This window comes from Mesitornis unicolor, unplaced genomic scaffold (assembly GCF_000695765.1).
Source record: "Mesitornis unicolor isolate BGI_N332 unplaced genomic scaffold, ASM69576v1 scaffold1755, whole genome shotgun sequence".
NCBI lineage: Eukaryota > Metazoa > Chordata > Aves > Mesitornithiformes > Mesitornithidae > Mesitornis > Mesitornis unicolor.
Window position 1 is genome coordinate 2,245 of NW_010185951.1, and position 22,792 is coordinate 25,036.

The 22,792-nt window shown below is 40.3% G+C and overlaps 1 protein-coding gene across 1 annotated transcript in view; it reads left to right on the forward strand.

The window, feature by feature from the left end:
- The first annotated feature begins 447 nt into the window (after positions 1-447).
- Positions 448-22,792, forward strand: part of UBA6 (ubiquitin-like modifier activating enzyme 6) — a 24,131-nt gene continuing 1,786 nt past the window's right edge. The window contains exons 1-31 of the mRNA XM_010184969.1: positions 448-500; positions 1,545-1,639; positions 2,448-2,476; positions 3,255-3,349; positions 3,643-3,754; positions 4,572-4,652; positions 4,926-5,048; positions 6,292-6,415; positions 7,113-7,216; positions 7,960-8,022; positions 9,020-9,096; positions 9,739-9,805; positions 10,197-10,340; positions 11,007-11,074; positions 11,324-11,402; positions 11,606-11,686; positions 12,017-12,094; positions 13,346-13,527; positions 14,094-14,199; positions 15,156-15,245; positions 15,356-15,436; positions 16,030-16,158; positions 16,650-16,701; positions 16,804-16,867; positions 17,768-17,837; positions 18,498-18,569; positions 19,460-19,577; positions 20,140-20,333; positions 20,651-20,778; positions 21,610-21,697; positions 22,058-22,152. Coding sequence (XP_010183271.1) covers positions 460-500; positions 1,545-1,639; positions 2,448-2,476; positions 3,255-3,349; positions 3,643-3,754; positions 4,572-4,652; positions 4,926-5,048; positions 6,292-6,415; positions 7,113-7,216; positions 7,960-8,022; positions 9,020-9,096; positions 9,739-9,805; positions 10,197-10,340; positions 11,007-11,074; positions 11,324-11,402; positions 11,606-11,686; positions 12,017-12,094; positions 13,346-13,527; positions 14,094-14,199; positions 15,156-15,245; positions 15,356-15,436; positions 16,030-16,158; positions 16,650-16,701; positions 16,804-16,867; positions 17,768-17,837; positions 18,498-18,569; positions 19,460-19,577; positions 20,140-20,333; positions 20,651-20,778; positions 21,610-21,697; positions 22,058-22,152 — 2,930 coding nt within the window. The 5' untranslated portion in view covers positions 448-459. The remainder of the gene's footprint in view (positions 501-1,544; positions 1,640-2,447; positions 2,477-3,254; positions 3,350-3,642; positions 3,755-4,571; positions 4,653-4,925; positions 5,049-6,291; positions 6,416-7,112; positions 7,217-7,959; positions 8,023-9,019; positions 9,097-9,738; positions 9,806-10,196; positions 10,341-11,006; positions 11,075-11,323; positions 11,403-11,605; positions 11,687-12,016; positions 12,095-13,345; positions 13,528-14,093; positions 14,200-15,155; positions 15,246-15,355; positions 15,437-16,029; positions 16,159-16,649; positions 16,702-16,803; positions 16,868-17,767; positions 17,838-18,497; positions 18,570-19,459; positions 19,578-20,139; positions 20,334-20,650; positions 20,779-21,609; positions 21,698-22,057; positions 22,153-22,792) is intronic.

Sequence of the window (22,792 nt, forward strand, 5' to 3'; positions counted from 1 at the left end):
GATGCAGCATAAATAACTGTTCCTGCTTGTTCAGGGACCTCCTGTCTTCTCGTCTGAAAAAGCACTGGTCAGGTAGATCCAAGTTAAAAAGCTTGGAGCTGTTAATATAAAATTAAACTGTACTTTTAGTAAATCTAACTCTGGCAAGTAAAAGAAGTAAGCCTTGCGTCTCCTTGGTGGGGAATTTAGTATATCTGTATTTTGAAATAATATATGGAAGGGCTGGGTGTTCCTGTCTTCTGGCTACTGTGCATTTTAATTACTTGAGATGCTGTGTTTTTCTGTAGGCCTCTTAATGTTCAAAGTGACTCCTCTAATGTAATTTTTTGTGTTTTTCAGTTCTTCTACTGAAGAACTGGAGTGAAGGTGGGGAGAGGTGACAGACTGTGCACTTGCAGCCAATGTAACCACATTCTTTATTTTTGTAACCCTTCTAGCATAAACAGATCACGTTGCATCATGGCAGCGGACTCTATGGAGATTGACGATGCTTTGTATAGGTAAGAATGTCTGATTCTTAAGTGTTGCTCTTGACTTTTCAAGCAGCATTTACATTTACAGGCAGTAATGTGGAAGACAGGGTGTAAAACCAGTATCTGTTAGTACTTCCCCAATTTGTAATACAGTTTTTCTTTCTGCCTTGAACTTGTTTCCCTTTTGACAAAGTAGATACTCCCAGGCTGTTGGAGTTTTCATTTTCTGGTAGATTTTTTCCCAAGGTTTTTTTTTTATATTTTAAATGTCTTTCTTTTTTATTATTAGTTTTCTTCTCATTTGTTAGAGTGACGTGAGATCACTTGGCAGGGCAGTAGTTCAAAGAGCCTGTACTGGAACAAGTGGTATCCCTGGAAAAACGTGGTAGAGATGAAAAGCTTCTTTATATTTAAAAAAAAAAATCATCTGTATGCTGAGCAGATGAGCTTCTCTTTAATTCAGCACAGTGCTTTCAGTGTTCTGTGTGTCATTTTATTTTTTGGCACTACTCTTACGAAAGTCATACTTTCTCATGGTGAGAAAGGTACTAATTAGTCGTTTATTTGTATAGTTAGAAACTAAGAGTCTTTTAGAGCTCAGGGTCTGCCTACAAAAGCTGCTGCACCCTCTGAAGATTTCTGCTAACAGAGAAATTCTTGTGTCTTCAGTAGTTAATTCCAAAACACTACTATTCTGGACAGGTTTAAAATTAAAAGTTATTTCTCGTCTCTAGAACCTGGCATTGAAAAGGACTATACTGAATGCTTTTCACTATTTGGATTGTGGATAGAAATACTAAATTTTCTATATGTTTATTTCTGAAAGCCCTGTACAGTTGAGATACCCTGCATGTTACGTTTTCGGTTACTTGTTGAATGGAGGACTGGTAAATGGAACGGTGCACGTGTCACTGGTGGCACACACACATCTGCAGAGTTAGAGGCTGATGGGGGTGATAGAATAAGTGAAAATATTTGAGCTTTTTTTGGAAGTGACTGGGAATTCTTGACTTGCTTTCGTATGCTCTCAACTTTGTATCTTGTTCTGATCTGAATTTATCTTTGCTGTAGTCGCCAGAGGTACGTTCTTGGAGACACAGCAATGCAGAAGATGGCTCAGTCCCACGTGTTCCTGAGTGGCATAGGTGGTCTTGGTGTGGAGATTGGTAAGTTTAGGTGACGTTTCTTTAAGCAGACACAAGCATATGTAAACATACTGTCCCAGAAGACTTGTAAGGGATATTTTAGATGTAATAAGCATGTCTGAACTATCTGAGTGAATTCGTATGTTCATGATGTGTATGAGTAACATAGCAGATGCAGGAAAGATTCTGGACTTTTCTCTAGTATGCTTTTTGCAAGAACAGCATTTCAGATTTAACTCTAAAAAGTGCTTCATGGCCCAGGTCGCTGTACCCAGAATCTTGTGCCAAGCTTGAAGGTGGATAAAGTTATTCCTTTAGGTGTCAGTATTAACGCATATAATACAGGAACACCTATAGCCTGAATTATCCCCATGTAGGAAGTGGGGGGTGGGAGTTAGGAAAACAGATGTAATTTGGTGAAAAATGCATAACTGCCCAGGTGGGAGAGGCCTTTTAGCAGTTTCCCTTACTCTTCACAAGCAAAACTTGTCTTGGCTGGGTCTTTCCTGGGGTATTACCCTTTCAGTTGGCTTGAACAGGACTCTGCACCAGGTGCCAGAACAGAGTCATGGGGTGTTGCGGTTTATTGTCACTGGTGTCTCTGCAGTCACGCTTGTGGGATGAACAGCTGACAAGTGACAAGTGCAGAGAGTCTTTTAAACCTTGCCCACGGTATTGTGCTTTCACTGGTGCTGTGCAATGCTTGAGCCAAATGTAGAGAACAAACCCTTAAGCTGTGAAGTTCTTAGCAGTGACATATTGTTACTGTCCACCCACGTAGCTGTTCAATGACATTTTTGTGCAACGGTCTCTCTTGTGTTTTTTTCAGCCAAAAATATAGTGCTGGCTGGGGTAAAGGTATGTAAAAGTTTCAATTTTGGGTGTTCTTGGGTGAGCGGGAGGAGTAACAGTCAAACCATTGCAGAACATTTGAGGAGTTGGGAGTGAAAACGTTAATAATCTGGACATTCTAGTGGTGCAGTTTGAGTCTCATGTTAGTGTCAGTCCGGGTTTTCATATCTTTAGAGGTGCTAAGTAGAAGCATTCTGAAATACCTCATGTAATATTTTTGCCAGCTGCTGATCAGACATCGAATCCTTTTGTACAAAGTGGCCTCTCCTAAATGGAGTGGTATAAGCTCAAAAGCCAAACTATTCAAAATATGTAATCCCATTCTGTCATCCATCAGAATCCTTTTGTGTAGATGTTAGAATGGTTGGGTGTTTCAATCCAACAACTGCTTTTGTGCTGCTGGGATTACTTTTATTAGAGAGAAGCCTTTCGAAACTCTTCCTACCAATCAAAAAATAAACTTGTTTATAATTTTGGGAGTTCATTCATTCACAGATTGCAATTGCCCCTTAAGCGCAGTGTGGCAAAAATAATTCTTGATATTTAAACGCTCTCATCACTGCAAGCTGGGAGAAAAAATGCTTAATGAAGTACGTCTTCCAGATGTGCTTCTGCCTCTCAAACAATAAGAGTTTTCTTGGGAGAAGAGGTTGGAGGAGCTCATTTTATACATGGTACAACTAAGCTAGTCCTCCAGTGTTTTATATGGAGCTTAATCCGTCCTTTTGGGTGCTCTGGCCATGTGCACTTCTTCCACTAAATGTTTTTTATCTGACTTTCCTAGGCTCTTACAGTTCATGACACCAAGCAGTGCACGAAGTGGGATCTGGGCATCAACTTCTTCATCCACGAAGATGATATTACCAGTCAAAGGAACAGGTTGGTGAAGTCTTTGGGGTGAGGGAAGACTGAACTTGACTAGGAACAGCAGTTTCATTGGTGGCAAAAATAACTATTTGCTGTCCAAGAGCTGCTAACACATATCCAGTACTTGTGAAACCCTTCCCCTGGAGTCACGGGTGCTGAGTACAGTGCCCAGGTAGTGTGAACAAATGAGTTGGTGCCAGGAGACTTCCTAAGGGACTCTTACATGGCATGTGTGGAATGAAATTCTGTTTTGAAAAGACAATTTTGTAGACACATAAAAACTTGAAAGTTGCTGTTTTTTTCAGAGCTGAGGCCGCACTTCATCGAATTGCAGAACTCAATCCGTATGTTCACGTAGCAGCATCAACTGTGCCACTGGACGAAACCACAGACCTGTCCTTTCTGAAGCAGTACCAGGTAGGTCACTCTTAAAGCAATTGGCTGGTATCTTAGTCAGAGCATACAACTTAATTATTGTTTTTTAATATGTAAGTAAATAAAGTGAAAACAAACTTTAAAGTACCTTTTGAGATGATGAAAGAAATAAGTATTGTATTTGGACTAATTAAATGGTTGTGCTTGGGTTTTTTTTTCAAGATTGAAGCAGTGTTTTTGTGTTTAAAAATACAATGAAATGCCATAAGTATCTAAGTGAGATTGCCATACGGGTTTTTTTTTTTAATTCTAAGATGAAACTGTGACCTTTTTTGCAGCTGTATATCAGATATTCTGCATATATTTTGTGTGCTGTATTCCAGGCAGTAGAAACTCAGGCTGTATAATTAGAAAGGTCCTTTATGTATGTATCTAATGAAATATAAGCTCCTCTATGGCAGATTGAGGATGTTTTCAGTTGTTCAGTCAGCTAGCTCCTGCCTGTGTGCGCGGCTTAATCCAAATTGGGAATTTTTACTGTTTGGGTATTGCTTATACCCAAGCTACCCAAGTTTCTGAATGTCCCAGCTATAATAAGCCATGTGTAACTGAATGGGACACAGTGATGTGCTTTGTAAGCCAGTACTATCTTAACTTAAAAAGAATGCTTGCAGAAATTGTATGTCTGCAGAGTGATAAGCACTTGGTGTGCGCTGATGAGTATAATTTCTATTTGTTTTGCAAACTTTAATCTTAAAATTCGAAATCTGTGTTTTCTCTGAGATTATCCATAGCTGTTTTCACAAGCATTCTCATCAGTCTTTCGGTGTCTTAGTTTTATTTCTGTTCTTGTTCACAGTGTGTCATATTGACTGAAGTAAGTCTGTTGCTGCAGAAGAAGATCAATGATTTCTGTCACGCTCAGCAGCCACCCATTAAGGTAATAGAAAAATTCAAGACGTGATAAATCTGTACAGTGAGCATTCTGCACCTCCAACTTGTTCAGTCCAAAATGGCTTAGTTTTATGCAGGCAGCACATTGATGGAGCAGTGTGAGTTTTGAGAGTATGTTGCTGCTGTATGGGTGCACATGAGAAGTTTCCACCATAGCAGAAGTTAAACCTGCCAGCCTCAGACAAGGCTGAATGTGAGAGGACATTCCTTTGGCTACTGCTGTTTTAGGAACACTCATGGTTTTTACTTTCTCTTGTAGTTCATCAGCGCAGATGTATATGGAATATGTTCACGTTTGTTTTGTGACTTCGGTGATGAATTTGAAGTGCTGGATGCCACAGGAGAGGAGCCAAAGGAGATCTTCATTTCAAATATAACACAAGTAAGGGATAGAATTTGCTGCTTTAATTTTTTTTATAGTGAATCATTATTGGCTACATGACCAAGCAGAGTATCTCACTTCAGCAGCCTGCTAAGTAGTTGAAAATTCGCATTATAGCAGAGGCAAATAAAGTTCCTTGGTCCTTGTGTGTCTCCTTCAAAAAGTCTTTTGTTGATCTCCAGTCTAGATGTAACACTACTCAAATTAGAAGGGGTTGTATAACAAGTTGGGTTTGATCTGAGTTAAAGCTCACGATATGGTGACTTCGGTAGCCTGTTCTTTGGTGTCTTTAAAAGGGAATGGAGAGCTTGATTGTTCTCATTAATTGCATAGAGAATATACAGTTACGTTTCATGACTTGTGCTGACTGCACATCAAGGCAAGGATTATATATAATTTTTTTCCCTGCGGTTCATCATCTGATACTTTGAGCATATTTGCTTCTTGTTGCCACTCTGAAGTGTAAAACTGCCCAGAACTACCATGCAATACCACAAACCCTATCAAGTGGCTGCTCTTGTCCTGCAGACAGTGTCAAGGAGGCACCCTGCCCCTAATTTGGAGAAAAATTTTCTCTGGTCGTTTGCCATTCTCCATGCCAAGGAGAATGCAGTCTGCCCTAATTCAGTTTTATGCTATTTAACTGAAATCTTTCTCCTATTGGGAGCTCAGGAAGGGGTGGCAGGAGAAGTTGTCTGAGATTCCCACAAGCGTAAACTTGTTTGTTTGTGATCCCCTCGAGGCTGTGGCTGTGTGTGATGTCCAGCTTTGTAAGCCTCCTAACTTTCAAGAATGAGTTTGGGATGTCCTTTTTAAGGAGATGAGATAGATGGGCAGCATGGAGTAATAAGGACCATTCATAAGAATTTATTTTTTAATGTCAGTGAAAATTTCCTTGCATGTGTAGTCCATTTGTAGCTTGGAAAAAGGAGATAAATTTGCTACTACTTCAGAACAGAACAATGAATTTGACTGCTAAGAACTAACAGAAATGCATTTTGCTAGCATGCTGAGAACTGTTAAAGGTAAAAATGAGACAGTCTGTGCTCTGAAAACACTGTTAAACTGAAGACAGTACAGAAAAAGTCATCATAGGTAACTCCCTTGTTCTGGCAGAACTGAGGCGCCAAAAGTACTAGGGGCTGCAGTTTCAACAGGCAAAAAGCTTTGTATCTGTGATGAAGTGTGACTCCTTTACACAAGACACTTTTCTCCTTGGTAACTTTGTTGTTCTTGCTTTCAGTCAAATCCTGGTATTGTCACTTGCCTGGAAAATCATCCACACAGGCTTGAAACGGGCCAGTTCTTAACTTTTCGGGAAGTTAATGGAATGTCATGCTTAAATGGATCAACACACCAAATAACAGGTAAACTGTTGCTGACTTCTTTGCAACATACTTATTTTTTGACCTATTTTAGCTCACTTCAGCGTTACTGTAGCAAGAGGAGTGCTGGATTGTCCTGATCTGAGTGGGGTGGGTTGGTTGTTTTATACTATTTTTTGTTCTGAGACAAAACCAGTACCCTTGAGAGGTGTTCAAGTCTGTTTGCCCAGGACCCTTCCTCTTAATCACAGCCGAGCTTTTTGTTTCAGTTTTCCATTATTTCCCAATTTTTGTGTCGTTTTGCTTTATCTGAATGATGCTGCAGGTGATGTGACTCAAGCACTCCAGCTGCCCTTTTTGATTGCCTGTTGTTCTAGTCACTGGGCTAAAACCCTGCTCTGAGCAGTACGCTGGACACTGCTGTGCACAGTCTAAATAAAACCGATAGTGATTTCATTTTAGTTACAGAGCTGTGGTCATCAGAATTCTTGTCAAATCTGCTGCCACTTTAAAAAGCTTATTTCATAACAGATCATGTGAAGCTAATGCTTTAGCCCAGAAACTGGCAGAGAGAGACAATCCCATTAGGAGAATTATCTGTGTTTATGCTTTCAAAGCAAGGTTGCTCACTACAAAATTACAGCACAAAAAGCATTGGCAAAACCCCACTTTATCGTATACAGAATTGCAGTATCCAGTGAGACTTTTATTTATCAGTCACTGTTTCTTCTCTTTGCAGTGGTGTCACCATATTCCTTCAGCATTGGCGATACGTCAGACATGGAGCCTTACCTCCATGGAGGCATAGCTGTCCCAGTGAAGACACCCAAGATGTTTTACTTCGTAAGTGTGTGTCTGACATGATCAGGTTCTTGAATGTCAGTGGACTGAGCCCTGGAAGTGGAGTTCAGCAGATACTGATTAGCTGTGATTTGGGTTTACACTCATTTTATTGGGTAAGAGCAATGATTTATTAAAATGTAGAGAATAGGAAATACTTCAAGGTTACCTCTTAGTTAGAAAACAAAAATTACGGACAGCCTGTCCCTGCTGGGGACTCCATGAAGGCCTGTGAATATGTGGCTTCTTGGTGGCCTTCTGAGAAAAACAAGACAGTTGGATGAGTTTGTATAAGAGGGGTTGCAAGCTCCGTGGTGCTGTGTGCCTTTTTGGGCCTGCAGAAAATAGATCCTGACTGCCCTCAAACATTCTTCTGAAGAGCTTGGAGTGAGGACCAGCTGCCTCTGATGGGAGAACGCCGAGCTCACTATCTTGTTTCTGTGAAGCAAAGGCTTCCTATCCTTGCTGAGTTGGGAAGTTCTCCAAGCCAGGTGCCTGTAAAATCTCTGGTAGCCACCCTCAGGGCACGTTTCAGAAATGAGTCCTGCCGCTGGGATGTGTGACACCTGCTGTGACAAAACTTGCAGTAGATGGTGATTTTAGTGGCATTAATAACCGAGTTCTAGAAATGGTAGTAAGAAGGGATATCTGGTTCTTAGTCTCTCCAGGAAGAGTGTTGTTTGGTCAGGTAGCAGTGACTGTCGTGTCCTTAAATGGGTGTGTTACCGTGATTTCTGTTTCTCCAGGAACGGCTGGAGAAGCAGCTGACAAATCCGTTATGCCTGGTTGTGGATTTCAGCAAGCCTGAGGTAATGAGCACATGGGGATTTGGGTGTAAGTGCTTTGATGTTAAAACTACATGAAACGTAATCTGCAACTTTGCGTGTATAACAATATAATTTCCTAACTCTGTTCTGTAGTAGGTTAATGTGGGTTTAAAGGGTGAAATAAGAGTGGGGTGTCAGTTTGTGTGGCCACACAGAATATACGTTATGGTTTAGATTGCCATTGCAGCTTGTTATTCATCATTTGCACCAGATGTATTCTATATGCATAGCTTGGCCACCTCTGCTGCTTAAAATCTTAGTGTTTTGGTAAGTCTTTAATTCATGGGAAACTAAATTTTGCAAGTGACACGAATGATTTTTTTTCTGGATTTAATGATGTTTGGTAACTAAAAATTGCACTGGAATCAAAGCTGGATAATCAGAAAAGGCTGGTCATAGGTTGATTGGAAACTGGAGTTAGCAGTGGGAGATTTTTTTTTTCCTTTGAAAAAGATTCAGGTATTTTTCAAACCTGAGAGGAAGCCAGCAGTGTTTGCCTCTAACACAGTTTTAGTGAAGTATTATGGATGTGCAAGGCATCTAAGTCTTGGGTTCATTGAAATCTTGAATTAAAAAATGTTGATGTAATGATTTTTTGTTTGTTTGATAGTGTAAGCTCTGACTTGCTGGGCTTTGGTATTGAGGTTTGGCGAAATGCAGTGTATTCTAATGTCTAGTTCAAGAAGATAACTGCATTTTGCTATTTTAGCACTGAATTCTTCTGGGGACTCTTTAGTTGGACTCAGTGGAAGTGGGTGCTGAACCCGTGTGAAGGGTATTGCATTATTACTGAGTATAATCCTAGTTTGTAAAAATACTTGCATAAGGTATTTAAAGATTACTTCTTAATGATACTTAAAAACTTTTCAAATACCATCACAAGGAAATGACGTGGTCACAGAAGAGTTCAAATAGTTGCTTTTGTCTCCTTGAGTTTTCTTGAGTTTGTAACTGATCAAAGCCGTTGTTGTCTCAACAGGCACCTTTGCAGATCCACGTCGCCATGCTTGCCTTGAACCACTTCCAGGAGAACTTTGGTCGCAGACCGAACATTGGGTAATGCAGCAGTCTTGTGTTCGTGAAGCCTCAAATCAGGCAGATCTCTCTTTTTTATTTAGTTACTGGTTTGGTGTGCCACAGGCTGCCTTGTCTGTCTGGTACTTAACAGCTGAAATCCAGATATTACCTAGTGCATGTCTGGGTTTGTAACAGGGCTTTCTCAAAATAGCAATGACACTTTCTGGGCCCAGGTAGACAGAAAATCCTTCTGGGGGACGTCCTCCTCTGTTCCAGTTTCTTCACATTATGGGGTTGATATGGAAAAGTTGTTTCAGCGATTCCTGAATTATCCTGTAACTTACGGATTTTTACAAAGAAGAAAAAGGTTTGAGGGATTGGGTTTTCATTTTCAGTGGTTTTTTTCAGCTGTAGTTCTCAATGTGCATAGATTTTGAGTTAAATGAGAAAAAACTGTTTGCAGAGTATAAATCTTAGTATTGAACTTGTGTACACAGGTTTTTCCACTGAGACTCCTAACCGTAACATTTAGAAGCACCTCTTTAATGCTCACTGTTAAAGCCAATATAAATGTCCAGACTCTTCCCACTGTATCCAGTGCTTTGTTCTGCATTGGTTGTGTTTCCTAGAAGGACTCTGGGATGTTTAAGTGATCATTATTGTTTCTACCCGGGTGTTTAGATGCCTTCAAGATGCTGAGGAAATGCTGAAAATAGCCATGTCTATAAGTGAAACACTGGAAAACAAAGTGAGTAACGAATCGGCATCATTATCAGTCATTTTTTGCTCATTTTTACTTACCTGCAGGTTATGCTTGATCTGGTCTTTGTATCCATATTTAGATGGATCAGCTGGCTTTCTGAAGGCCATGCAAGGAAGCAGAAGGGTGTTTCAGCACGGGTTCAACTGAACATTGACCTGCAAGGCTGAATCCCAGGGCGATGTGAATGCAGTTTTTAGATAACTGCTTGTTAGAAGTACAGGGCATACAGTGGATCTGCCTTGGCTGAAAACCATTTTGCTAGTCAGAGTGAAATAATTTTTGTCTTTTACTGAAGAACAGTAATCTGTGACACTGTCGAGCACTGACTTGCTTGATTGAAGGGATAAATCCGTTGTTACTGTGTCTTCTTTTTCAGCCTCAGGTGAATGAAGATGTAGTGAAATGGCTGTCGAGGACTGCTCAGGGATTTCTGGCTCCTCTGGCTGCTGCAGTGGGTGGTGTTGCCAGCCAGGAAGTCTTGAAAGCAGTAACAGGAAAATTTTCTCCGTTGCAGCAGTGGGTAAGGCTGATTTTGCTGTTGTATCTTTATTTTGTCAGCGATGGTACAAATGTATGGTTGTGTGTAAATGCTGTATGATCAAAATATCCTGAATAACTTTTATAACAGACAAAGCAAAAGGGGTTGAGACTGAATTTAGGAAAAAACCAGAATTTTTGTTACTGTGTACAATGGAAGCGCAGCCAGTTTTAGTTAAAATTTTCATATTTGGGGTTGAGGCATCACATTTTTTCCCACACGCAAGGAGAGTTTTGGCCTGTCACTGCATGGCTGCAAAGGTGTGATAAAGCCCAGATGCCAGCTTAAGCTGCTGTACATAAGAGGGATGCTTTTAGACTCTGAGTACGAGCGTCAGGATAAAGTTAGATTGAGAAACCTCACGGTGTGCTTTGGAGGATTTGGAGCAGTAATGTGTCTGTCAGAAATCAAAAGGCTGTGGCTCATTTCAGGGAGTTTTCTTCCTCTGTGTCCAGGTGCTTTGTCCTGTTGGCTAAAACTGTGAAGTGAAATGTAGGGGACTGAATGCTGTAGAGTCTTTCACTGACAGTAAAAACTCAGTGCTTCTAAATTTCTAGAATCTGTTGTACGTTAGAAATATCTGCTTTGTTTTTTAGACAAAAATAACATGAATTTTTAATTGTGGTTTTTTTCTTTTTTTGTTTACAGCTGTATATAGATATGTTAGACATTGTAACACCGCTAGAAAAGATGGGCTCTGAAGAATTTCTCCCACGGTAAATATAACTACAATCTGCTGTTTTATCTACTCTTTGCGTCCAAGACTCAAGCAGTCTTTTAAAGTTAGTTCAGAGGGAGGGAGGGACATGTTTGGGGTTGAGAATGTGTGTCCTGTTGGAGCTTGGGAGCAATAGGGATTATAGGGGACTGGGTCTGATTCTCTTCATTTGTGTCGACATGCAGTTTAGCATCAGTGTGATGAATGGCAACTTACTACTCTGGTTTTGTCTCCTATACCTGTGTAGGGGAGATAGGTATGATGCCTTGAGGGCTTGTATTGGAGACTCTCTGTGCCAGAAGCTGCATGATTTGAATGTTTTCTTGGTGAGTATGACTGACGCTGTTACGCTTGCAAAGACTTGGTTGGTGCAGCTGATGTCCACTGTCTTCAAAATAATGAGAGCTGCCCTGATGATGAGTGCTGCTGCAGAATAAATGGTCCAAAATCATAATGGGACTTCTCTGTTATACTTGTCTTCATGGTTTTCACTTAACGTTTCTGACTCTCAAACTGTCATTTTCTTTAGGTTGGCTGTGGAGCTATAGGCTGTGAAATGCTAAAAAACTTTGCGCTTCTTGGTGTTGGTACTGCGCAAGACAAAGGATTGGTAAGTCTTTGCTTGTTAACTAGTTATGTGACAAAGAATAATTAAGACTACTTAGTGTTGAAAGTCTTAAGCTTTATTTCAGGTTGGTCTCTGTGCAGAGGGTAAAATGGCCTCGGCGTGGAGTAGAAGTAGTGTGCAGAACACACTTGGAGCAGTCTTGCTGTATTTGGATTTAAAACAAATTTACTCAGCCAGTAAATAGGCAGAGCTGTTGGCTACAGTGGATGCCAGTAGGCATGTTTGTTTTGACAAGAGATTTCATCGAGATTGTTGCTCAGTGCTACACTTAAATTATAACTTCAGCTGTTGCTTTTGCCCCTTCTGACTTAGGTTACAATTACAGATCCAGACTTGATAGAGAAATCCAACCTGAACAGGCAGTTCCTTTTTCGACCTCATCACATACAGGTAGGCTTTCTCGTTCAATAAACTTTCTGGACTATTGATCTGTTTCCTTGTCCTGTGTCCCCTCTGAGAGCTGAACTTGTGAGTATATGTACTTCTGTCTGAAAAAGGCTTAAAGGGTGTAATGAGATCTGGTATCTTTTAAAACAACATCTAGACTATGCTGGCACCCCGCTTGTTACCAGTATCAATTGAGAAAACTTGGCTGTTCTGATACTCATTTGTACTGGTGTCTTTGACTAATGAAATCTCTTGAACTTGCAAAGAGAGTCAAATGAGGAACACTGTGCTGCATAGGAAGCTGGCGTGAGTTAATATGCCAAAAGTGCTTTATTATACCTTTGAAATTCAGGGAGAATAAAACAAAACAACAAAAAAGAGGCAGAGCTGGCAGAAGGGTTCCCAATAGAAGAGCTACTGCTACTGGAACTTGACCTAAATTGCTGTATTATGTGTTAATTCAGTCTTCATTAAGGTGGTAGATAGCTTGGGGAAAATACCTATGTACATCCAGTAAATGGGTGATACAGAATTTGTTATTTCCTTAAAAGCAGAGAGACTGTCCCCATACTTGCAAACACAGCGCAACATAAAGAAGGTGGCTCAGATCTTGACAACAGTGGGGAAAGGGGATTCTTCTGCCCAAAACCCAGCAGCTGAATTTCCTGCCTCCTGTTTATGTCTAGCAAGTTGGGGAACAAAGTACATTTTGGATGGATAGATAAATGGGAGGTGAACTCTGCAAGGTTTCAGAAGCCACGCTGTCTTGAGTTGTGGTTCGAAGTGTCTGGTAGGTGACGAACACGATTCCAGTATAGCTTTTGAAATTGGCTTTGTGTGGAAAGCCCTGCAGTAATGTGAGTGTTCATAGGTGTTTGACGTCTGTGCTGCACAGACATAGCCACGGTAACCGATGCGTTTATTCTGACAGTCGTGAACTGCATTTTGAGAGCATGAGAGGCAGCACATGGCATCAGTTTCAGTTACTCGATTCATTTCTGCTGCACTGTTTAAGTGCTTTGATCTTGTGGTCCCTGTCCTGCTGCTTTAAATAATAAACTAGATAAGATATTTATTTGTGAGAGGTATATAATGAAACAATTTCCTTTATTGTATGTTTTGCTTGATAACATTTCTATCAAAGTGACCTGTTGTCTGATCAGCAAATGAAGGCGATATTTCCATGTCTCAGATGTTCTTTACCTGTATATTGTTGATATATAGACATGTATATGTATATATTTATCATTTCAGAAACCTAAAAGCTATACTGCAGCAGAAGCAACTCTGAACATCAATCCTTACTTAAAGATTGACTCATATATTAATAAAGTTTGTCCAGCCACTGAGAACACTTACAGTGATGAATTCTATACCAAGCAAGATGTGATTGTGACCGCTTTGGACAATGTTGAGGCCAGGAGATACATTGATAGGTAGGTTGTGGAAGGGAATCAAGGGCTTCTTTTCCCCTTCTTATTTGAACTCTGCTTTTCTACTCATAATCTTCCTGATCTGAAACTGCTTATAAGAGCTGATAGCCATTTTCTTCGATTTATCTTGCTGCTTGTTAGGGATGCTGGCTGGGTGGAGGAAGGGGTTTCTGCTTGTTTCTGCTTCTGCACCTGGTACTGGTCACATGGCAGAGAGCCTTGGAGTGAGTTCTGGGAAATGAATAGCTGTTGAGGTCTGATGAGGGGGACAATACTGTGGCAGACTTCCGGTTGAATTATTTATGCATAAGAGTATGTTACATGTGAATGTTTACATTGAAAAAGAATTATTAATGCTCCTAATCCAGATTGGCTCAGGTTTGTGGTATCCTGATCTAGCTTGAAATAACTCTTCCTATTGAATCTCTTCTTTTCCTGAGTTTGGTGTAAGCTTTCTGCTCTTCTGTATGCACCTAGAGTCAGTTCTGGTTACACTGCAGTAGTGTCTGCAAGGCAAGAGTGGAGTGAGTGCTCTGTACCCTGACATAGTCTGTGTCTTTCCGTGTCAGTCGTTGTGTAGCAAACCTGCGTCCTCTTCTAGACTCTGGAACTATGGGAACGAAAGGACACACGGAAGTTATCGTGCCTCATCTGACAGAGTCCTATAACAGTCACGTAAGTGTTTCAGGACCATCGTTTACCTTCATTTATATATCTGCCTAAAATAAGCGGCTGATTTGAGTTGCTGAAGATCAGCACTATTAGGAAATAATTACTTGGTTTCTGGAGAAAAGCTTGCAAAAGATAAAATCTGAGCAGCCTACAGATACCATGTCTGCTGCATGGCTGATGATTACACCTAGGCCAATAATTAAAAGCAACTCCTGTATGAATCATGAAACACAAGCTTTGAGAAAGGTCCTAATTCTGAAGCATTTCCAAGGGACTGACTTTTTTTTTTTCCTTAAAAGCTCCCTTCTAACTCCCTTCTGACTGTCCCACAGTGGGACAGCAAGCTGGTTTTGTGCTTGTGGGATTCTTTTAGAGCTGCTTTCTGCCTGCTCATTCTGCTCTTGGTGACTGTCACCTTCACAGGCAGGGAGGAGAAACACAAGACTCTGTAGTAGGTCTGCCAGCTTCTGCAAGCATGCACAGCAGTTCTGTTAGAATGAGGAAGGGCGAAATGAATCTTAAAAAGCTCTTGCAGCATCTCTCTCTTTAAGTTCCTGTGAAACTGCCTTTACAAGGTAGAAATTCACTGGTACAGCACACCATGAGATGGTGCCTTGTGGACACTGAGTAAGGATATTGAAAGAAGTCTTCCTGGCCTTGAGTGGAAGGGTGTTTTTCATGTTTAGAGTGTATGTGAACACAAACTACATACCTTGGAAAAGCTGGCTGGCCAGTTCTTCTGTTGTTTGTTCAGTTTTGCCTTCCAGTTCTGAGTTTAGACTATTCATAAACAGGAAGAGATATGTTAGTTTTCATAAAACAAATTTTGTTCTAAGCATAAATGAACCCCCTTGTGTTTTATAACGGTGGAATTTTAAACTTACATAGTCCAGAAAGCCTTGGTGGTATTATTAGCAATAAACTTTAATAAACCTACGTTTACACATCCTTAATTACAGCGAGATCCACCAGAAGAAGAAATACCTTTTTGCACCTTGAAGTCTTTCCCAGCTTCCATTGAGCATACGATACAGTGGGCGAGAGATAAGGTAAGGGAATAAGCTCACTGACTTTTGGCATAACTTACTGTGCATTTGGCAAAGTGGGAGATCTGATACACTTCTTGCAAAATGTGGTATTTGTGGTTTTTATTTTCTAGTTTGAGAGTTCGTTTTCTCACAAGCCTTCGTTGTTTAACAAATTCTGGCAAACCTACCCATCTGCAGAAGAAGTTTTACAGGTAGGAGAATGTTGTCAGGCCAAAATATAGAGTTTAAACTAATGTTTTGTGGAATTTGTTTCCGTTTAAGTTCAGTGAGTTTTGGGTTATTTTCTACTTTATTCAGAAAACCTGAAGACTTACTTGGCCAAGTCATTAGTTGGTCTTTCGTGGGACCAGTATTTCTGCTGTGTCTCATAATCAAGAGCTGAAATCTTATTCATGGACTGCTTCTCTAGCTTGTGCGTGCTCTGTACATTGTATAAACATATCAGAGGTACTGAAGCACTGCTAGCAAGGGCATAGTAGATGTCGTAATGATGCACAACCAGCTGGGAAAAAAGAAGGAAAGATATAGTTTCAAGTTAATTCAACTATGTTATAAATTAGACTCAGTTGTTTAGTATCTTTTCTTATGAGTCTTAATGGCTTATGGTCAGTAGGGCTGGGTGGAAAAAACCCAGTGGAGAGAGGATCGCATAAAGGATAACATTTCACAAAGTGATCCTCAGTTTCCTTTAGCCTTTACTGTACTAAAACCATAATTATTGTTTGACTGGATTGGGGAGGAGTCTCGTCTGTTTTCACATTTTCACATTTCCTTCTCTCTCTAGAGAATACAGTCAGGGGAGAGCTTAGAAGGCTGTTTTCACGTTATTAAAACACTCAGCAGAAGACCCCGAAGTTGGAGTCAGTGTGTGGAACTCGCAAGAGTGAAATTTGAGAAGTATTTTAGCCATAAGGTGGGTACATAAGACCTAGAAATGGAAAACTTAGAAAACTGGGTATGCCTAATCAATGTGTGTGTAATAATAAATGTATCATATCTCTGTGTTTATGGAAGCCCTGGTGGTAGCTGTTACATTGAGAAAACTTTGCGTTTCTGATTGCCAGTCCATGTGCAAGAATCCTGAAGTGTCAGCAGGGTGGGGGGAACACTTTGCTCGTTGGATTAAGTGTCTTGTTTGGACATTGGACAGAGGAGATGAAATTGTCGTCTTTGTCCTGGGAATGAATGGACAAGTCACTCTGTTTAGTTGTACTTGTGGCTTTAAGCTCTTCATCTCAACAGAGGCGTCTTAGATTTTTTATTAACTTTCTAAATTACTTCAGTTATTTATTGGAGTGTCTTAAAGGCTGTATCAAGATTTCACATCATTACTAAAAGGCATGTTTGTGGTCATGTCAATCTGTATATGACAAATTAGTAAAGTTACTCTGGCTTTTCCTCTAGGCCCTTCAGCTGCTTCACTCATTTCCCCTCGATACACGATTAAAAGATGGAAGTAAGTACAAATGCCCCTTCGTACTTGTGAATTCATGGTGTACATCATGTGTTGCTGTTCCTGATTCCTTAGGAATTCATCTTAAGTCTGTCTTCTTACCAGGTTTGTTTTGGCAGTCACCAAAGAGGCCACCTTTCCCAGTGAAGTTTGAATTTAACAATCCTTTGTAAGTATGTTTTTTTAAGTCTAGGTGTTTGTAAGTCTGTTTTATGGCATCCTATAAAACTCACCCACAGCAGAACGTGCAAGACAGTGGCTTTATGGCACTACAAGTTGGGCTGATGCTTGGTACATACTCATGTGTAGTCTTACACTGTGGCAGAACTGTCTCGCACTTTCACTGCAGGGAATTTAATTTTCAGTGATGTGATGTGGGACTGGAGGGTGCTGTGGGAAGTTCTGACAACATCAAATGTGAAATGGCTTAGAAAAACTCATTTCATGTACTGTGTGACTACAGAATTACTGAGTCATTGCTGTTGTATTCTCCTACCCGCATTGGTCCACATAGTAAAATGTGCCAAATTAAATTGACTACCTAAAATGATGGAGTGAAGGGACTTCTTTTTTCCTCACAATTTGGGTCTGATCTAGATGGCTCGGGTATTATGCATAATTTTAAAAATTGACACGGTTGAAGGATTGAAAAGCCTTGATTTGCTGCATATCTACACCTTGCTTTGAGAAACTGTTCCGATCTCCATTCTTAGTTTGGGTGAAAACTGAGATCATGGCAAATACCAAAGTATTTCTGAGGTGAAGCTTTTTATTATCACATTGATGTCATGTGAGCATTTGTAGTTACTTTCTTGATTGCAGAGGTTAAGGAAATACGGTTTTCATTAAATAACTCTACACTCATGAAAATTTGCTTAGTTTTGGAGAGGACTTTTGAGTTCCTCTGAATCTGTTACCTGTTTTGAACTGTGTGTGCTGAAGGGTGGAATTTCTGTTCCTCTGTGTATGTTTTTGAGACCTCTTTGAATGTGATTGCAAACATTTTGGGCAGCTGAAGTGAAAAAAAACCCAAACCAAACCAAAATAATTCTCTTTCTCTTTTCTTCAGGCACTATGGTTTCATTGTGAGTGCAGCAAAACTCTTTGCCACAGTGTACTGTGTTCCTTTCACAGAAAAGGTAATGCATGCTGCAACAGTGTCCACATCTCCTAACGAGGGTGTACCTGTTTGGTTTTGGCCCGATGTCCAGTTGAACTGATTAGAGCTGTTCTTAAGTAATCTGTCCTTCAGCACTGGCTCTTCAGCAACTGCTTACACCGAGTCCTCTTTATTTAAATTTTTAATCTGAAAAAGAAATGACTGGTGTATTAGGTTTTCTCAGTAAGCCCTGAACTTGGATATTCTTATTTTGATGGACCTATTTCCTGTGTAATACAGTAACTGATCTGAAAGAAGATTTCTTTTAAGACATTTTTTAAATTAAATACCTTAGTTATGGTCTGGGAGTTTATTTTTTACTACTTACAACCTCTGTGTTGCTTATGCTTTGTTTTTCTTGTTACCCTTTTTGTTTTCTAATTGTGCCTTCCTGTAAGTCACGTTTACATTTCAGTTCTGTTCAGTTTTCGAGTGTTAGGCACTTCACACCTCTCTGGTTCACTGTAGCAACTGGAACATCGTTTGGTGTTTCAGTGATGATGATGTTTCACTGAAACATTATGGAATATTCGTGGGATGTTTTGGTCTTCTTTGAAATGCTACAGGATATACAATCTTTTTGTGGGAGGGTTTTTTAATTGATGTATGTTTAAATTGTTTCTCTTCTAAACCATAACAGGATTTGTCAGAGGAAACTATTTTGAAGATAGTTTCCACTGTGAAGGTACCAGAGTTCAGACCTTCAAACAAAGTAAGTATGATATGTAGTTTAAAGAAAAAAAATCCACAAGCAGTGCCCCACATCTCCACCTACTTCTTGCATTGATGCTGATCAGTAGCAAACACTAATTAAAGCGTGTTTTGGGGAAACAAGAGTGTGGCATACAGGTCTGCTTTAACTTGATACAGCTAAAGCATCTGTGTACCACATGCTAAATGCAGGATGCTTTTTTCTTCTTTTGCAAATGATTTACTGTAGCAACACTTTCCATTCATGGGTGTGAGTAAATCTGCAAGCTTTTTTAAAGTTTATACCAGTCTATACTACTTAAATAAAAGTAGTAAAATGTTACTTGTAAGTAACTTTAAAGCAGTTCTAGATTGGTGTCAATTTGTTATTTCTTTCTAGGTAATAGCAAGGGAAAGTCATTACTTTTATGTTTATTTTTAAAGTGTTAACTTCAAAACATCTTAAGCATTATTGTGCAGTGGTTAGCATTTGTCATCATTCAAAATTAGCAAATATTGCAGGGGGTTTTCACATTTTCTTGTCCAGTGTTAACACTTGTCTCATGAATGCTTGCCTTATGAAGCAAAACCAGTATTTTGACCCAGAATCACAGAATGGTTGAGGTTGGAAGGGACCTCTGGAAACCACCTTGTCCAGCCCCCTTGGATAAGATCCTGCTGAGCCTTTTCCAGACTGAACTGTCCCAGCTTTCTCAGCTTCTCCTCATACGAGAGATGCTCCAAGTCTCTTAATGATCTCTGTGGGCCTTGGCTGGTCTTGCTTCAGTAAATCTATGTCTCTCTTGAACTGGGGAGGGAATGTAGAGGGAGGACAAGAAATCTAGTCCACTTCACACTTGTGCTGTACATAATTCATGCATTATATTGCTCAAGCACTGCACACCTTTGCAGGTTGTACAGACTGATGAAACTGCAAGAAAACCAGATCATATTCCAGTCAGCAGCGAGGATGAAAGAAATGCTATTTTCCAGCTGGAGAAGGCCATACTATCCAATGAAGCTCTGGAAAGTGAGTAGTACGAACTAGCGTCATAGCTTCGTAACATCTTGCAATTGCACTGCCACTAGCGTGGCATTCAGGTCTTTGCATAGAGCAATTCTGCAAGAAGCAGATAGCTGATAGCTAAAGCTTTCTGCAGTGCCATGCAGATAACTCCTTACTGCTTGGTTTTACCCTACACTTCTGTGTTTCTGAGTTTCCTGCAAGTTCATGGGTCCTCTGTTGTACTTGCACTAAGTACAGCTTGCTTGGTTTTGCCCTACGCTTCTGTGTTTCTGAGATTCCTGCAAGTTCACGGGTCCTCTGTTGTACTTGCACTAAGTACAGCCCTGATGGCTGCGAGCAGGCAGCAGGGAATTGAACTCTAAGGAGAGGAAAGGTGCTGACTAGATTGCAGATGGACAAGAACACTGAGAGTTAGAACTTAGAGGAATCAATCTGAAATTACCCTAAATTGTGAAGGCTTTTAGACTCTTCTTAAGCATCTTCTAGATACGTTAAAATGGAGGTGCTTGAATCCTACTTTTGTTTTCTAACAATAATTTTTGTTCTTTTTTCTTTCCATGAGCAGATGACTTGCAAATGAAGCCCATCTCCTTTGAAAAAGATGACGATAGCAATGGGCATATAGATTTCATAACAGCAGCATCAAACCTGCGAGCCAAGATGTACAACATCAAGCCAGCAGATCGGTTCAAAACGAAGCGCATTGCTGGAAAGATCATCCCTGCAATTGCGACAGCTACTGCTGCAGTATCAGGGCTGGTGAGTGGGCTTTTTAAAATGCTTAAAATGCAGGTTTCTTTCTCTTACTGTTCTTTGCCTAAACCCAAAACCCACTGTTGGCTGGATGTTGGTTAACACTGTCCTGACAGAGCCTCGTTAAAGAAATGAGGTTATTTCAAACTTCAGATTGATTTCTGTGGCATATTTGGTTTGCATCTCCAGCTGTGATTTACTCTGCCAGTTGTTAAAGGCCGATCTCATTAGCAACTTACCCTGTAGTTGCTGGTCTCTAAACTAATATTGCTGACACAGTATCTAAAACCTATGTTTGGTCTTAACGAACTTATTTACTGCAGGTTGCACTGGAACTCATCAAGGTTGTGGGTGGCTACCCAGCTGATGCATACAAGAACTGTTTCCTGAACTTAGCCATTCCCATAATGGTCTTTACAGAAACTGCTGAAGTCAGAAGAACTGAAATCAGGTAGGAAGGACAGTGGCACAGGGGTGGTATTTGGAAACCTGGTGTTTGACGCTTAGAACTTGGTGAGCTGTTACAGCAAGTGTGAGGTTTGTACAGTTACTAAATCCAGATAACCAGCTTAAGGCCTTACGTGCTCACACAGAAGAACTGTGATGAACCACAGTTCATGTTCATACTCCCGAGTAAACGTTCTAGATATTAAAGGTTATTTTTTGTTGTTGTTCTTTGAACTTGGAAGATCATGAATCACTTAGTGCTTGCTATCAAATGCTATTATCCATTTACTAAATACTGCTAAAGCTGTAAGTGCCTGAGCAGGCCTTGCACTACTAAAGGTGTAAGGTTTGAGTACTGCCAAGAGTCTCCTGTAATGCCTTGCTCAAGGACTTGCTGTTTGGAAAATGCAGCACATAGTCTTCTGCCCTAATTTTAAAAACAGTGGTTTTAAGAGCTTAGTTTTGTTTTCAGTGGAAGCTGTGTCTAGCTAGGCTTTAAAAATCTAGATGCGTTAGATGCAGCACAGTTATTAATACACATCCTGTCTGCCGAGACTGGACACACTTTGGTATTTTAGTCAGTACTAAAGTGTATATTCATGAGGTCTGAAAACTCAGTAAGTTCATTGCCAGATACCATGTTGAGTCAGAGCTCTCACTGTGCCTTGTGCTTAGCCAGGTCAAAGGGCTGGAGAAAAGGCAGCAGAGAGGAAAGAGATTTTTGCTCCAGATAAAACAGCAAGTTGCTGGAAGAGGTAGCAATTCTTCAATACATGTTTAAGGGAAGTGCCTGAGTTCACGTTGTAAAGTAACAACCAACCTCTCTTTCAAACAGAAATGGGATATCATTTACCATCTGGGACAGGTGGACAATTTATGGGAAAGAGGATTTTACTCTGTTGGATTTCATAAATGCTGTCAGAGTAAGTGATCGTCTGTTGAACTGGGTTAATACAAGATGAGAGGAAAGGGTTTTCTTGGTCTGGGTTGTTGATTTGGGGTTGGTTTGGTTTTTTTTTCTTTTGTCAAGTTATTGTTTAAACCAGAATAATTACAGAAAGAAGGAGTATCAGTGGCAACGTCTCTAAGTAAATGCATCCGAGCCTATTTTCAAATTACTTGTTAATTCCACTGGTTCAGATGCATCTTAACAAAACTTCTGGCAAGTTCCTGGTTGGGATCCTATGGTTTTGAATAACTAGCTGTAGTAGTAGCAGTAGTTGTATCTGTTGGCTTGTGCAGCTGCCCTAGTCCTTCAATAAGCTTTAATTTGTGTGTTCCAGGAGAAATACGGAATTGAACCAACCATGGTCGTACAGGGAGTCAAAATGCTGTATGTTCCTGTGATGCCAGGTCATATTAAAAGATTAAAGCTGACGTAAGTATAACTGGGAAATGGCTGCAGGGTTGTGAGTGCACTTACAAATTATGTTCACTGGTTGTGAGCATAATGCTGGTTGTATCATGGGAACATGTGTTTGAGCAGTGTTTTCTCGAAGTCATTAATATTTGGGAGAGAAATGAGGTATTTGTTCCTGAAAAAAAGAAAAAGGGAAGAAGAGAAAGTGAATTAGCTTGTGTAATGAGGACAGGAGACTTTTAATTGAATCTTTTAAAACTGAGAGTGATATTTAGCAACTTAGCATTGAAAGAATGAGAACACTTAACTCGGGAAGGAGTTAATGTATAGGTTGCAGGGTGAGATTTCTGGTAGTCTGTTCAGTCAGCAATTTCTTGAGATTCTAGCTCACTCCAGTCCTTTTAAAAATGAAGACATTCACAAGGCTTTGCAGTGCCACTCGCTGATAAGGAAATCAGGGTGTTACAGGTCTGCAAGTAGGCAAAGTGATGTGTGTTAATGGGCAAGCTGCTTCCAACATCCAGGAGAAGAGCCTGAAAGTTGGTGCTGCCTGTAAACTGCCTGGCATCCCAAGATCTGAATTTACAGCCTACCTCAGAATAAGGTGTTAATATTCCTTCTCCTACAGCTGTACAAACCATTTAGAAGGAGTGGGTCG